General features: G+C 36.8%; 1 protein-coding gene across 1 annotated transcript in view; it reads right to left on the bottom strand.

The window, feature by feature from the left end:
• Positions 1–3,308: 3,308 nt before the first annotated feature.
• Positions 3,309–15,275, bottom strand: part of CCDC90B (coiled-coil domain containing 90B) — a 19,988-nt gene continuing 8,021 nt past the window's right edge. Inside the window, 8 exon segments of the mRNA XM_008066739.2 lie at positions 3,309–3,811; positions 7,631–7,684; positions 7,687–7,744; positions 10,002–10,055; positions 10,145–10,216; positions 10,303–10,344; positions 11,015–11,116; positions 14,834–14,937. Of these exon segments, the coding sequence (XP_008064930.1) occupies positions 3,750–3,811; positions 7,631–7,684; positions 7,687–7,744; positions 10,002–10,055; positions 10,145–10,216; positions 10,303–10,344; positions 11,015–11,116; positions 14,834–14,937 (548 nt within the window). The 3' untranslated portion in view covers positions 3,309–3,749.

Raw genomic sequence — 15,275 nt, 5'->3', positions numbered from 1 at the left:
AAAAAAAAAAAAAAAAAAAAAGGTAGTTAATATGTGTCTGGGGATGGGGGGACACCCCTTATCAACAAGGGTGCCTGAACGATGCATATTTGTATACCTAACCCTTAACTGTACGCCACAATTTTAATATAAGTTTTTTTAAAAAAGATACTTTAAAAACTTAACTTACAATGCTACATATCTAAATTCCTAAAATTTGATAGAAAGGGCATAATAAAGCTTTGAGTAATGGGAACCAGGTTAGTGTCCACGATACTTGTATTCTTCCATTACTAAATGCAAAGCACTTAATTTGCTAAATTCCTACAATGAGAATGAACACAGGTCTATTTTATATTTGGTGGCTGTTCGCTGGGAACATGCATCTTTGTTGGGGCATGAGGAGGTGCAATAAATGGCACACCTCCTTTCCATCTGAGCTGTGAATGTAATTAAAATGAAGAATGTAATTAAACTAATAAAGAGGCCTGAATAATACCTTTATTTACTGATAAAACTGATATTGGAGAATTTTTTTTTTTTTTTTTTTGAGTTGGAGTCTCACTCTGTCGCCCAGACTGGAGTGCAGTGGCCGCTCCCGACTACCGCAGCCTCGACCTGCTGGGCTCCGGTGATCCTTCCGACTCAGCCTTCCGAGTAGCCGGAATTACAGGCATACGCTGCCACGCCCGGCTGATTTTTGATTTATTGTAGAGATGAGGTCTCACCAAGTTGCCCAGGTGGGTCTCAAACCCGCGGGCTCAGGCAATCCAATCACCTCAGCCTCCCAAAGGTACGGAGAATTTCTTTTTAAAGAGACAGGGCATCACTATGGTGCCCAGGTTGGAGGGCAGTGACTAATCACAGGCATGATCATAGTGTACCATATCCTTGAACTTCTGGGCTCAAGCAACCCTCCTACCTCAAGCCTTCTAAGTAGCTGGGACTACAGGTACATGCCATGGTACCTGGCAAAAGAATATGCTCTTTATCTTCAGCCCAGTGAGCTTCCACTCACTGAACAGTAAAAACAGATTTATGCTATCTCGGGCATGTTATACTGGGGTAGGCCTCATCCCTCAAAGGGAGAGCCTGATCTCACAGGAACAGAACAAAATGAAAGCCTCTACAGACAGACTGGTGCCAAACAGGAGTTGGGAGGAAGCAGGTCAGCTACTTGGGCCTTGTTCCTCCTTCCAAGTTTACAATTGGATAAGTCACTTTACTTCACCTGGGCAGAGTGGTAAGGGGATGAAGAGTGACAGTAATGTTATGCTATTGGAGCTTCCTTCATATGGAGGGAAGAAGCATTCCTTTCTAACATTTTGGCATATTTTAAATTGTAATAACCTAATATACTTATTTAATGCCTCTATTCTCCACTAAGACCGTCAGTTCCATATGAAGGAAAATATGTTCACCTCTGTGCACATGGGGACTAGCATACCTCTATGCACATGGGGACTAGCATGCTGTTGGGCACATAGCAGGCAGTCATGCTGGTTAACTCAACAAATGCAACAGTTTCTTACAGTGGACTGTAACATATGAGGAGGACACAAAAAACTCTGGAATTATTTTTTGGAGGGCAGGTACCTTATAGTACATACAAGCTTTCCTTGCTAGGTTAAGTGTTCTAGAAACCCACTGGCATCAGTATACCAGCTAACATTGTTGTAATAGGCTGCATTCAGCTTCAGTGAACTTTTTGGAGGGAGAGGTTCTTTGAATGTGTTTGCCCATTTCATGATGGGTGATTTATGACCGCACCTGCTGACACTGCACTGAGTATTCAGCAGTTTTTGCCCCAAAATGGCATGACCCATGCCCCACCCTCCCTATTCACCAGATGGTCTACCCTGTCAATCCTTGTATGTACCTTACATGGGTACTAAAGGCCATTTTGACCTACTATCATCAGAATTAGTTTGCCCTGACAAGAGTGCATTCGATTCTGAAACTAGTTCAGCTGGTCAAGGGTCTGTAACCAAGTCTAAAAAAATCTTACCTATCTTTTTGATAACCCTTATGTTCACTATCATTAGTTTTTCTGTGGTTTCCATAGGCTTTCAATCTATAGTCATAATAGTCAACATTTATATGGCACTTTTAGTGTGACATCTGTGCCAGGTCCTTTACTGTCTCTTAATTCTCACAATTAAGGATCATGAGCAGATCGAGTGAACCCAGCAGGCTGAGGCTGTGGGAGCAGTGAGCCTTGCTACTGCATTCCAGCCTGGGCAACAGAGTAAGACACTCCAGCTCAAATGTTTCGAGAAGTGGAAAAAGCATCTCGACAGGTGTATTGCATCAAGCGGAGAATACTTCAAAGGTGACTGATGTTTCAATATGTAAGAATAAATACACATTTTATAAGTTCTGGGCTTTTTTGGAGTTCTCCCTTATATATGGCTGGTTGGTTATTTATTTAGTCTTAGAGACAGAGTCTTGCTCGGCTACCCAGGCTGAGTGCAGTGAAGTGATTATAGTTCATTGCAACCCTGAACTCTTGGGCTCAAGGGATCCTCCTGCCTCAGCCTTCTGAGTAGTTGGGACGACAGGCATACCACCACACCATCTCCTTACTTATTAACCCAATATAAATTTATCTAAATGAATCAGAATGCAACACGATCATGTTAAAATAGACTTTTTGCTTTCAAAACAACTCAGCAGTTAAATCTTTGAGAAAAATTTTGTTGGAAAGCCTGTGATTCTCACTCACTGAACCATATGGACCCATTTCCTGACTACTCTATACTGTGGATTTCCTATTTATAGCTAAACAAATGCCAGAGTTATTTTGAGTAACTGATTATCAAACTTTTAAAACTATTTCCAAGACATTATGAAACCTTTTGAAATAGCATTTTCTGACCTTAGCTTCTTGACCTGGATAAAACTGAAGAACTAAGATGAAAATGATATTTTAAAATTTATTTGAAAGTACATATGATCTACTAATAGATACTATAAAATAAGAAAAACTACAGTAGACCCATTAACAACAAAACAAAATAAAAATCTGAATTTCTCTGTGTTTCTTCAGAGTACATACTAGATACCAATAAGTGTTTGCTGAATTTAAATGAACCATTAAGAAAAGGTTTGTTTTACTGGTTGACTTAAACGGTTTTAAGAAGCAGGGATAAACTTGTTTTTGTGTAAAATTTTTAAAATATGTATCAAAGCTCAATATTTGGGAGTTCCAAAGATTTCATACTAAGTTTTGTACACTGGCACTAGAGCATATATTATTTTTAAATTTATTGTTTTAGTTCATTACAAAAGAAACTCTCCAGCTATATGGTCACTTAAAATCCAAACAATTTTGTTATAATAATCTTTTATTTTTTTATAAAAATGTAATTATACAATATTTAACAGGAAAGTTAAATTCAATAATAAGTATGTAGGCTAGGAAATTTTTCAAATAAGCAGCTGATAACAATATAATCCTACATGATTTACATAGTTGTTCAAGCAAAAACAAGAAAACTCTGGTTCAGTTTCTATGAACTATCAAAAGGATAAGGACAAAATGCCCTTCTGTTTTAAATAAATCATATTTTGAATGACAGCTTTTCAACATAATAAAATAAAGATATACACACAATAAAGACAAAATATCTCTTCCATTCTAAAACATTTCTCTTTAGTCCATATATACTTTGAATGATCGTGTGGCAAATTTCTGCTGCAATGGACAATGGTCAAAGTAAATCATCCTGGGTTAGTGTTCTAAGTCACTAACAGCAGCAGTAGGAGCATTAATAGTACTTCCAGAATCTGTAAAATCCCAATGCTATTGCCAGGCAAGTAAACACTGAGGCTGTGAAAAGAAGAAACTATGTTACAGGTAAAATATTTGTGATTATTTTGCAGAGATAAACAGAATAATGTTATCTTCAATTTAAATAAAGAGCAAAAACAAAGGAAATCCAACGAATTTTCTACCCTATGTTTTTCATTCCTTAGAAAATTAAGGATAAAGGACATTCTTAAGGGCTGGATTAATACCAATTCTTCTGAAAAGTGCCTGTATTTTAAAACAGAATAAGGATGACAGTTATTTAAAATGTAAATTATATGTCAGTTAGAACCTATAAACAGTATTTAAAATCATTATGAACATTATTATTATTATTATTATTTTGAGTTGAAGTCTCACTCTGTTGCCCAGACTGGAGTGCAGTGGCATGAACATGGCTCATTACAGCTTCAGCCTCCTGGGCTCAGGCAACCTTCTGCCTCAACCTCCCAAGTAGCTGGGAATTACAGGCACCTGCCACCACACCTGGCTTTGTAATTTTTTTTGTAGAGAAGAGGTCTTGCTATGTTGCCCAGGCTGGTCTGGAACTCCTGGGCTCAACCAGTCCTCCTGCCTCAGCCTGCTAAAGTGCTGAAATTACATGCAGATGTAAGCCTGGCCACTTTAACGTTAGTCTTGACTACTTTAAATAATTATAAACTCTAATTTCAGATCTTATGATAAGTGAAAAAACATTTGTGTTAAAAAATTATGATATCCATAAATGTATGAGAAGAAAATTTTAATTGCCTTTTCAGTACATTTAAAATAATTTCTTTCATTTAAAAATAAAATTTTAATTAGAATCCTTTGAAATACACTCAATGAAGTAGAAGGCAGAAAAAGTATTACGTTTTTTTAAGTAGTTAATATAATACTGTGGACTCTATGTTACATCAATGTGGACAGAAACCTTTCTGTTTTCCTAGCTTTAAGACGGTAAATCTGAGTGAGTGAGGCTTTTAGGGACTCCTTCGTCTCCAGTTTGTATAAACAGCCATGAACAAATTTGTAACATAGAAAATCTGAGAAAAAAGGCAAACTTTTATGACTGAAAACACAAGAAATTAGCTTTTCAAAGCAAAGTTGTTCTAACTATAATGTATATGAGTATACATAATCATGTATATATCTAATTATACATTTTCCCATTTGTTCTCTCTACTGACTGAAACGTGGTTAATAACAAGATTACTCTCAATTTTAAGAAATGAGATTAGGAATCTCTAAGATATACGGGGAAGCAGGACATTAAAGGAGAAATAACACTAAAAAGTGACTGTCTTACTTTCACTAGGCAAATAAATACTCTCCCATTTGATCCTGCTACTACCTACAATGTGTCAGGAAGTGTGCTAGTGTGCTGAGCAATTACATACACTACCTTATTTAATTATATGAGACTAATGGTATTATCCCTATTGTACAGATAGGCAAAAGCCCGAAGTTATAATGCAAACAAGTAGTGAACCCAGGATTTAAGACTAGGTGTACTTGACTGCTTTGCTATTCTCATTTTATACTGTGATACCTGAAAGATTCAGTTTATCATTGTTTTGAGCCACATAGTGCTATCTAGGTGATTATATTCTCTGCTAACTCAAGAGCTGAGAAGTTATAGATAACCAAATGAACACTTTTTATTTATTGTGAGAAGGGAGGTATTTCATTTCTTTATTAGAATACACAGTTTTTGCTGCATTTAAGTTTTGCTCTTATTTCTTGCTGCTGTAATTTCAGCTTCTATTTTTTGTTGCTGTCATTTTGCTATGGAACCATCTCAAATTGCTTTTAAATTTATTGTTTATCTTCTATGGCCAAGGAGACATTCTACATATATGCAAAATGCTTAAGTGAGCATGTGCCTGGCAATGCACCAGGCAATCTGTAAATATTAGTTTTTATTATTATTCATATGCCCAGAACAGATTCTGTCACATTAACTATACAAATTAGTTGGATACTGCCATTATCAGACAATTCTTGCCTCCTTGGCAACAGTGTTCTGGGTCAAAAGATGATGTCTGACCCAAGATGAACTATTCAGAGTGCTCTAGGATTTTCTTAATTGGAACTAAGAGGGTAATCTCTCCTTATTAGCGAAACTAGAGTAAGAGTCTATGGAAGAGCTATTGGTGGCAATGTTTCCAACCCATAAGGAGGAAGCTGGAATGAGAAAATGAGGCAGGTATTCAGAGACAAGTTAAAACTTGAGTAAGTTCTGATTCCAGTTCTCCCTGTAGTTAGGCAATGCTTCTACCCCTTCCATAGTTCAGCTGAGGTCTGGGGTCCCCATCTTCACCCCTACTGTCATCCTAATGGTATAAATCAACAATTTTATTTCAAACAGTAATTTGTTAATATGAAGAATTTTCAACATGCCTAATATATGACTATTCAGTGCAGTAGTGTTCTTAGTAAAATTTTCACATGAAGGAGTACTATGTTTTCTAATAAGATGTCTATGTGTGCATGGACATGGAAAGATATTTAAGACGTTTGGTTAATATTTTTTTTTTTAAGTTGGAGTCTCACTCTGTCACCTAGGCTGGAGTGTAGTGGCACGCTCATGGCCACCACAGCCTCGACCTGTTGGGCTCAGGCGATCCTTCCACCTCAGCCTTCCAAGTAGCTGGAAGCACAGACATGTGCCACCAATGCCCAGCTAATTTTTCTTGATTTATTGTAGAGATGAGGTCTTGCTGTGTTGCCCAGGCTGGTCTTGAACCCTTGAGCTTAGTCAGTCCTCTCACCTCGGCTTCCCAAAGTGCTGGGATTATAGGCCCAGCCTGGTTAAATTTTTAAAAGTTGTAGAACAGACTGTAATATATGATTTAATTATTTTTAAATAAGTCTCTCTATATAGAAGAAAAAGCCTAGAAAACATTTACTACTAATAGTCAATACACATGGTGAGGGGATCTGGAAGACTTTCACTTTTACTGTTTTTGAATTATGTGAATAATTTATAATAAAAATACATTACTTTTTATAAAAAGAGAGAAAAAAGACAATAGTTGACTAGGCATTCTTCCTGACTCACTGGGGTGCTGTAATTGGGTCAGGTTCAGATGGCACTTGAAGAGCTCGGTATGTGACAGATAATCTAATTTTGGGGTCAGTATCTATGCTGAATCAAGTGATTAAAAGTAAGAGGTTATCTCTCTCCCTACTATGGTTTTTTTTTTTTTTTGAGTTGGAGTCTCACTCAGTCGCCCAGACTGGAGTGCAGTGGCCGCTCCCGGCTACCGCAGCCTCAACCTGCTGGGTTCCAGCGATCCTTCCGCCTCAGCCTTCCGAGTAGCCGGAATTGCAGGCATGTGCTACCACGCCCGGCTGATTTTTTGATTCATTGTAGAGATGAGGTCTCGCTGCCCAGGCAGGTCTCGAACCCGTGGGCTCAGGCAATCCACTCACCTCAGCCTCCCAAAGGCGCGGGATTACAGGCTGAGCCACCGAGCCCGGCTCCTACTATGGTTTTTAATGGCCTATACCTACCTACTTTATTGATCTTCCTCTCTAACCTCACTCAATCCTTATGGAAGAACATAAGCAATACAAATAATATTTTCATTTCTTTCATTGCAGAATGCCTAGTTTGTACCTATATCATTTTGTACCTTTTTATATACACTTTACTATCCGTATGCTTTTTCCTGTTAGTAAGTTGTAAAGTTGCCTATGAAACTTATTCCTGATACTGGATCCTACAAGCACTACAGGTACAAACCAATAAAGGAGCCTTGTTATAATCTTTTTTTCTGTGCCTGCTTGATTATATTGAAAGGTAGAAACTAACTGAATGACATTGTAAGTTCTTTCTCTGACTAACAGTCTTACCTGCAAGATAACGAATTGTTTCAAGTTTGTTAGACTCCATCAGTGTTTTAAGGAAGCAATTTCAGTGTCAATTTTATTACTGGTTTCTGAAATAATATTTTTGGTTTTGGTATCCTGTAGCAAATAAGAATAAGATAACTCAATAATGTTCCTATGTATTAAATGAATAAAAATATTTACATTAGAAACCCACACTTATAGGCTGATTGTGCATTATAGAAGTCTTAACTGGGTTAGCAGTAAAAGCATAGTGGTATACACAGATTAAATGAACACTACAAACTGACAAATCACATTCCTTCTACTTTCATATTTGAAGATCATCTCTTAGGATTATCACATACTGGGCATATTCTACTAACAACCTCCTAATAACATATGAGACCTAAATATATAAGATGACAAACTGAGAAGAAAGAATTTCAGTCATAGAACTATCACTTTATGTGTGTAAAGTTCTTAGGATATTATGGTTAAAACTTTAAATATGTTCTGCAAATGAAAACAAAATCCACTAAGTTTACAATATGAACTGGTATCAATAGTAAAGGAAATGTCAGAAATATGTGATGGAATGATGTGTATATAGGGTCCAAGTGATAGGGAGGAGAGAGAGAATGAGACCTCTAAGCTCAGAAATGAGTTGTAAGAGATTTTGCTGATTTCCTTGTTTATCTCTTTTATCTGACCAAGAAGTAAGGGAAAAGAATAGGATCCTTGAAAGGACAAATGTGATCTTGTCTTCTCTTAAATTATGAGCAACAGTAGTATCTTCTGTTAAGTTGAAGACCAAATGGCTTTGAACTTGTATGAAAAGGACTAGGCTGGGCTTTACTTAAACCAAAGAGATTAAGTTAATGATTACATTTTAGGATTACTGAGAAGAGCAGTAGTTCTGAAATGGGGTTTTAAACCAGGTTCTTTTCCCAGTTCTACCACTTATTAACTGTGTGACCTTAACCTCTCAATGTCACATTTTCCAAATTGGTAATGGGAATAATAGTCCTACCTCACAGAGGCTGGCATGAAGATTAAAACAGATACAAGTAAAGCATGTAAAATTGTATCTGCCACATTAATAAACAATATTTATTATGATCTTAAAAAATGTTAAGAATTATTTAACTCAGCAGTCCCCATCCTTTTTGGCATCAGGGACCAGTTTCATGGAAGACAGTTTTTTTTTTTGTTTTTTTTTGAGTCAGAATCTCTGTCTCCCAGGATGGAGGTGGCACGCTCATGGCCACCCCAGCCTTGACCCGCTGGGCTCAGATGATCCTTCCACTTCAGCCTTCCAAGTAGCCAGAATTAGAGGTGCACTACCACGCCCAGCTAATTTTTTGATTTTTATTGTAGAAATGAGGTCGCCAAGTTGTCCAGACAGTTCTCAAACCTGCAGGGATCAGGCAGTCACCTCCCCTTGGCCTCCCAAAGTGCTGGGATTACAGGCTTGAGCCACCATGCCCGGCCAGAAGACAGTTTTTACATGGACAGGGGGTAGAATCATCAGGCATTAGATTCTCATAAGGCTCGTGCAACCTAGATCCCTTGTATGTGTGGTTTACAATAGGGTTCGTGCTCCTATGAGAATCTAATACACTGTTGATTTGACAGAAGGCAGAGCCTGCTGCTCACCTATTGCTGTGCAGCCCAGTTCCTAACAGACTATGGATTGGTACCAGTCCACGGCCCAGGAATTGGGGAATCCTGATTTAACTGAACCTAGACACTCATTTAAATACCAATTGTGAAATACCAACTGTGAAATACCAACGGTGAATCTTTGTCTTTTAAAAAATAGTTATTTTTTTATTTTTAGTTTTTTGAGATGGAGTCTCACTCTACAGAGTGAGACAGACTGGAGTACAGTGGCACAATAACGGCTCACTGTTGCCTTGACCTCCTGGGCTCAGATGATCCTTCTGCCTCAGGCTCCCGAGTAGCTAGGACTACAAGCATGCACCACCACGCCCAGCTAATTTTGACTTTTTGTAGCGATAAGGTCTTCCTATATTGCCCAGTCTGGTCTTGAACTCCTGGGCTCAAGCAATCCTGCCTCGGCCTCCTAAAGTGCTGGTATTATAGGTGTAAGCCACTGCACCTGACCTAAAAAATAGTTATTTTCTATATAAAAACAAATTAGTTAACTTAAAAAAGTATGTATAGGGAAAGTTTGATTCTTACTCTGAGGTCATAGCTCATCTATCTAGTGGCAGGTTACTCAAAAGTGCTGGCTAACTATAATAGTTATGAGGAAATCATAGGTTCTTTTGGGCTAGTTTTTTAAAGTCTAAACTTAAAACTAATGCACATAATAGGAGTTACACGAGGCAGAAGAACTGTACAAAAGAATTTTTATATACTACCATACCTTTTTTGTAAATTCTGTGGTTGCTTCCATAAGCTGTTTTTCTTGATCTGTAAACTATAGAATATGAATTAACAGGCAGTTAAAAAAGACTAAAAATTAAAAAGGAATAAGTAACCAAGAAAGTACATTCTGAAGCACATTACCATATCTGTTACTCTGCTCCTTTCTAGATTGATGTCCAGTTTATTATCTGCTCTGATTCGACTGGTTTCATGCTTTAAAGCAAGTAAAGATGTTTTTTTAAATGATCTTATAATGAGTATTTGTTTTGAAATTAATAACTGGAAAAAATTTCACTTACTATTAGTTGTTGCTTAACTTGGTCTAATTCAATTTTCATTTTCTAGGTATAAGAAAGATCACACACAATTAACATTAAACCAGAAATCCATATTATGATTTATTTAAAAAATATGAAACCCTTGATTAGCAAAACTTAGACAATCTATGGATTTCTAATACAGAATTTGATAAAGAACAAATATAAAAGACATTAGGAAACTATCATATTCAGAAGATAATACTTATGAACAAAACACATTTGTTTTTATATTAAATTCTACTTCAAGAAACTTATTTTCTAAATTTAAAAATATTTTAAATTAGTGAATAACAACTTAAAAATTCTGACCTAATTACAGAAACATATTTTCCTATCAGATAGCAAAGTCACTTAGTGCAGGATCAAATCAAATGGAAAATGCCATATTACTTTTAGCTCTGAGAACATTATACCATGAGTTATACAAATTTTATATACTATATAGAGCTCAAAGACTTTCCTTTTTATGTGGCGTTCTCATATGTATAAAATATAACTCTTACTCCTCAGTATGCAAAAAATTATAATTTATACACAAAGATTAGGTGTGGTTAAACAGTCTATTTTTAATCTAAAAACTTACTGTTTTATAACAATATAAAATTGTTACTTGGTGTTATTATTTTATTTCCTAAATAGAATACTTGTGAGATCAGTTATTTTATTAGTTATAAATTAAAATTTGTATCACCTCGTTCTCTGCTCTCAGGTTTGCAAATTCACTTTTTTCTAGGATGACCATGTCTTTCCTGATGGAGTCCAAGTGAGCCATTAGTTGTTGTACTGTTATTTCCTAGAAAACAAAATAAAAATAACCTAGTGATCTATGGGAAGCCATCTTTTATCAATGGAATTGTTTTCATAAAATTTAAATGAATTTGTTAACATGCTACAAGGTATAAATGTTACTTGGTTAAGTGAAAAAACAATGAAACCTGCAAATCAAAATATAAATAAAAAGATACATATCAATATAAAAAGATTCAAGGAAGAAAAAAAGTATTTCCTAGTGAAAAGAAGTGTCTAGGTCTTTTAAATGAAAAGCATACCAACAAAATGCTTACTTAGATCCTAAGAATTCTGCAGCAAATTTTTTTTAATAACTATATGGAAAGGGTTTTATCATCTTTTATTGCTTTGATTTTGAGGAATTGTCTACCACTAGGAAGACTCAGATAAGACTCAGAAATCAGGTAGTTAGACAAAATAGATAGGTGTATGGTTAAAATAATTGCCCCTTTGTCAGCACAACATAATTTCTGGGAATCTTCCCTATATTTAGCACTACAAACAATATGTGGAAGAAAAGGTTGACCCTGCCTGATAGATTTATAAGCTTTACTTTTCTAACAAGGGGCATTTTCATGGAAATGATTTAAGGCAGACTTACAAAGAAAATAAAACTGTTACAGGTTGAACATCCCTAATTCGAAAATCCAAAAATCCAGGACTTTTTGAGGTGCCAACATGATACTCAAAGGAAACATGCCTTGGAGCATTTTGGATTTCAGATTTGGGATGCTCAATTGATAAGTAAAATGCAAGTATTCCAAAATCTGCAAAATCTGAAATCCAAAACATTTGTTGTGGTCCCAAGCATTTCAGATAGGGGATTACTCAACCTGTACCCACTAAACTTCTTAAAATTAGGTAGCTTGCTAATTCATCTATCCTTCTTTACTAAAAGAAAAATAAGATAAGGGTATAAACTTTAAAGGGACTCTGTAAATAGGATTGGGGGGGGGAAGCCCCCAAAAAGAAGAAGATCACTAGCTGGAACATCCATATTTAAAGTCACAATTTGTGGCCAGGGGTACTTTGTTGGGGTTGCCGTCCTCTGTTGATTGTTACGAATAAGAAAGACTGCTTCAAAAACTGATATGACTTTTAGAAAAGAAAGGCTATAACAATTCTGGACACATAAGCAATAAATGACTCAAGTCTTCAAAGAGCCTGGAATGCATACTTCTCCAGTAACAACTTTTAGATGGCACAGACACATGAAGTAGAGGTTAAAAGTGTGAGTTCTGGAGTCAGGCCATCGGGGTTTGGTTTTAAACTGCCATTTATTTTGAGGTCTTGGCAAGTTATTTAATTTCACTGGTCTCGTTGGTAAAATGGAAATAATAACAGTACCTATATACCTTAAAGATTTGTTTTGAGGATTAAACAAGATAATGTGTGTATAATGCTTAAAGGAGTACTTGGCACATGGTTAGCACTCAATAAATGTTAGCTATTATTATTGCCAATGGGACAGGGATCTGATGGCTGAAGCAGGATAGTCTGACATTAATGTTTAATGTAGAAGAAGTCTTAAGTACTATTATCTTAAAAAAGTGTTTTGACTTTCTACAGCAGACATCCTTTTTTTTTGTAGTTGGAGTCTCATTCTGTCGCCCAGACTGGAGTGCAGTGGCCGCTTCCGGCCACCGAAGCCGGGCTCCGGCGATCTTTCCGCCTCAGCCTTCCCAGTAGCAGGAATTACAAGCATGCGCTACCATGCCCGGCTGATTTTTTGATTTATTGTAGAGATGAGGTCTCGCTGCCCAGGCGGGTCTCGAACCCACAGGCTCAGGCAATCCACTCATCTCAGCCTCCCAAAGGCGCGGGATTACAGGCTGAGCCACCGAGCCCAGCTAAGCAGACATCCTTGACTCATGTCTTTCCTAACCCTCATGTTCTTAGGGAGGGGGTTCACTTTCTTTTATTTCATTCTGCTTGAAATATTTGAGAATTAATTCAGAAGTCACACAGATGTGGCCCCTAGGGGCTGCCAGGCCTATTCTTCTGAAATATCATTATAAAGGAGTTTCATGACCCTAAATATAACATATTTTTATTATTGAGACTACATAGAGAAGCACTGGGAATCTAATTAGACTTCTTGTGGATTCTGAAACTGAGAATAAGGGATTGTATTATGGCTCTAATAGTCTCTTTTTACCTCATTCTTCCTTTAAATACATACTCAAAAAGCCTACAGAACAGTCTAAGTGTCCTTCAAAAATTTTTAATGGAAAGACATACTCCATTGTTAAGTAGTCAGATCTATTAACAGTATAATTGTTTTAACTATTGTGGAGTCATGAGAAAATATTCAGATTATAAGTGAATTCACAATATAATCTAACTCCCAGAATGAGCAGACTTGACATAGTATGGCCCTTTCTGAAGTGATCAAGTAGGTAGCTTGCAGACCCGATGGCCCTGAGCCTTAGCCCCACCCTTCATGACATCTCTGTGCCTTATTCTGTTCTAGAGGTGAAATCAGCAATGGGCTGGGCTCAAGGATGGAATAAGATTTTTAATTAAAAAAAAAGGCCGTAAGTTTAACAGTAATATTCCTATGCTCAATCCTACATCTTGAATATAGGATTAAATAGTCCTAGCAACATGAAGAGTCCTCAAGTCAGTTTTAATTCACTGATAGCTCTTTCAGGATAGCTCATAACTTTGAGAAATCAATTAAATGCTTGGCTTTTCTTTAGTGGACTTAATCTGCTGTGATCCTAAAAAACTAGCTAAAAAATACTTATACAAATTTAAAGGTAAGTTATTTGGAGATTATAGTAGAAATCTTTAAAATCTTTCGATCCTCCATGACCATTAAAGTAATGAAATTTTATGCAAGAGACTCTAATTTTATGTAAGAAATCTTGATTTTTCTTTTTGTGCTATAACACATATATCTGAGGAAGGAAGCCTAAATTTGAAGAATTAAAATGTTAAAAAAATAACATAGGAAGAAAACAGATCTGTAAACACAGCAATTTCATGACTGACAGACATGAATTATGATTCCAGTTAATTTTGCTTATTCTATCCTTTATACAACATTAATGTTTTGCTCATATCACCACAATGAAAACTCTTGCATAGTAACCTCTCTGAACATGCCTTAAGTGGCAAAATAGAATTCTGCCTACTTTTCAGGGTTGTTAGAGATTAAATAATACATGAAAAGTACTCAGCACTGCGCTTCTTAAGAACATGTTAAGTTCTTAGTAAACAGAATTATTATTTGACTTTAAGGATTTTTATATTCAGTCAAATTAAAGCATCTTAGCCAGGCAATTTATGATGCCCTTTTCAGCCATGGAAGCCCCTTCCAGCTAAGTCTGTGAAACTTAACCAAAAAAGAAATATGACAGCAATAAAATATACTTACTATATAGAAAGGTTTGTTCTTCTACATGGTGGTGGGCTTTATGGGGGGAAAAGTAGTTTCATTAATCTACAATGACTCATGATTCCAACAATATAATTAACTCACACAGAAAATCTGGCAAAATTCCAGTCTCTGTGTTACCACAATCTTATTACAACTATTCTAACTATTCGGTCTCTCTAGATACTGACTTTACTCAAGATTTTTCTTTTTTTGTTGTCTCTTTAGGGAAAACAAGGAACACAGGTGTGTTTGGAAGGTCACTGAGTAGATAGAGATGTAGTTATGAAAATGATTGTCTACTGAAACTAACCGAAGTTATAAAAATCAATATATTACCTGCTGAGCTTGAGTGACCATCTCCTTGTAGACGGTATCCAGGCTGACATTTGATAAAGTGGATAATGCTGACACAATTGTCTCTGCTTGTGTTTTGTCAAATCCTGTGGGCAGCAAATAGGTATTCATATGTTTAAAAAGTGTACATTATTCTTAGCCAGGCTCGGTGGCTCAGCCTGTAATCCCGCGCCTTTGGGAGGCTGAGGTGAGTGGATTGCTTGAGCCCGAGGGTTCGAGACCTGCCTGGGCAGGCGAGACCTCATCTCTACAGTAAATCAAAAAATCAGCTGGGCGTGGTAGCGCACGCCTGTAATTCCAGCTACTGGGAAGGCTGAGGCGGAAGGATCGCCGGAAGGATCGCCGGAGCCCAGCAGGTCGAGGCTGCGGTGGCCGGGAGCGGCCACTGCACTCCAGTCTGGGCGACAGAGTGAGACTCTAGCTC

Source organism: Carlito syrichta, unplaced genomic scaffold (genome assembly GCF_000164805.1).
Source record: "Carlito syrichta isolate Samal-C Ts95f unplaced genomic scaffold, Tarsius_syrichta-2.0.1 Scaffold309093, whole genome shotgun sequence".
In the NCBI taxonomy this organism is placed as follows: domain Eukaryota; kingdom Metazoa; phylum Chordata; class Mammalia; order Primates; family Tarsiidae; genus Carlito; species Carlito syrichta.
Note: the sequence above shows the minus strand (reverse complement) of the source record. Positions and strands in the feature narration are given on the sequence as shown.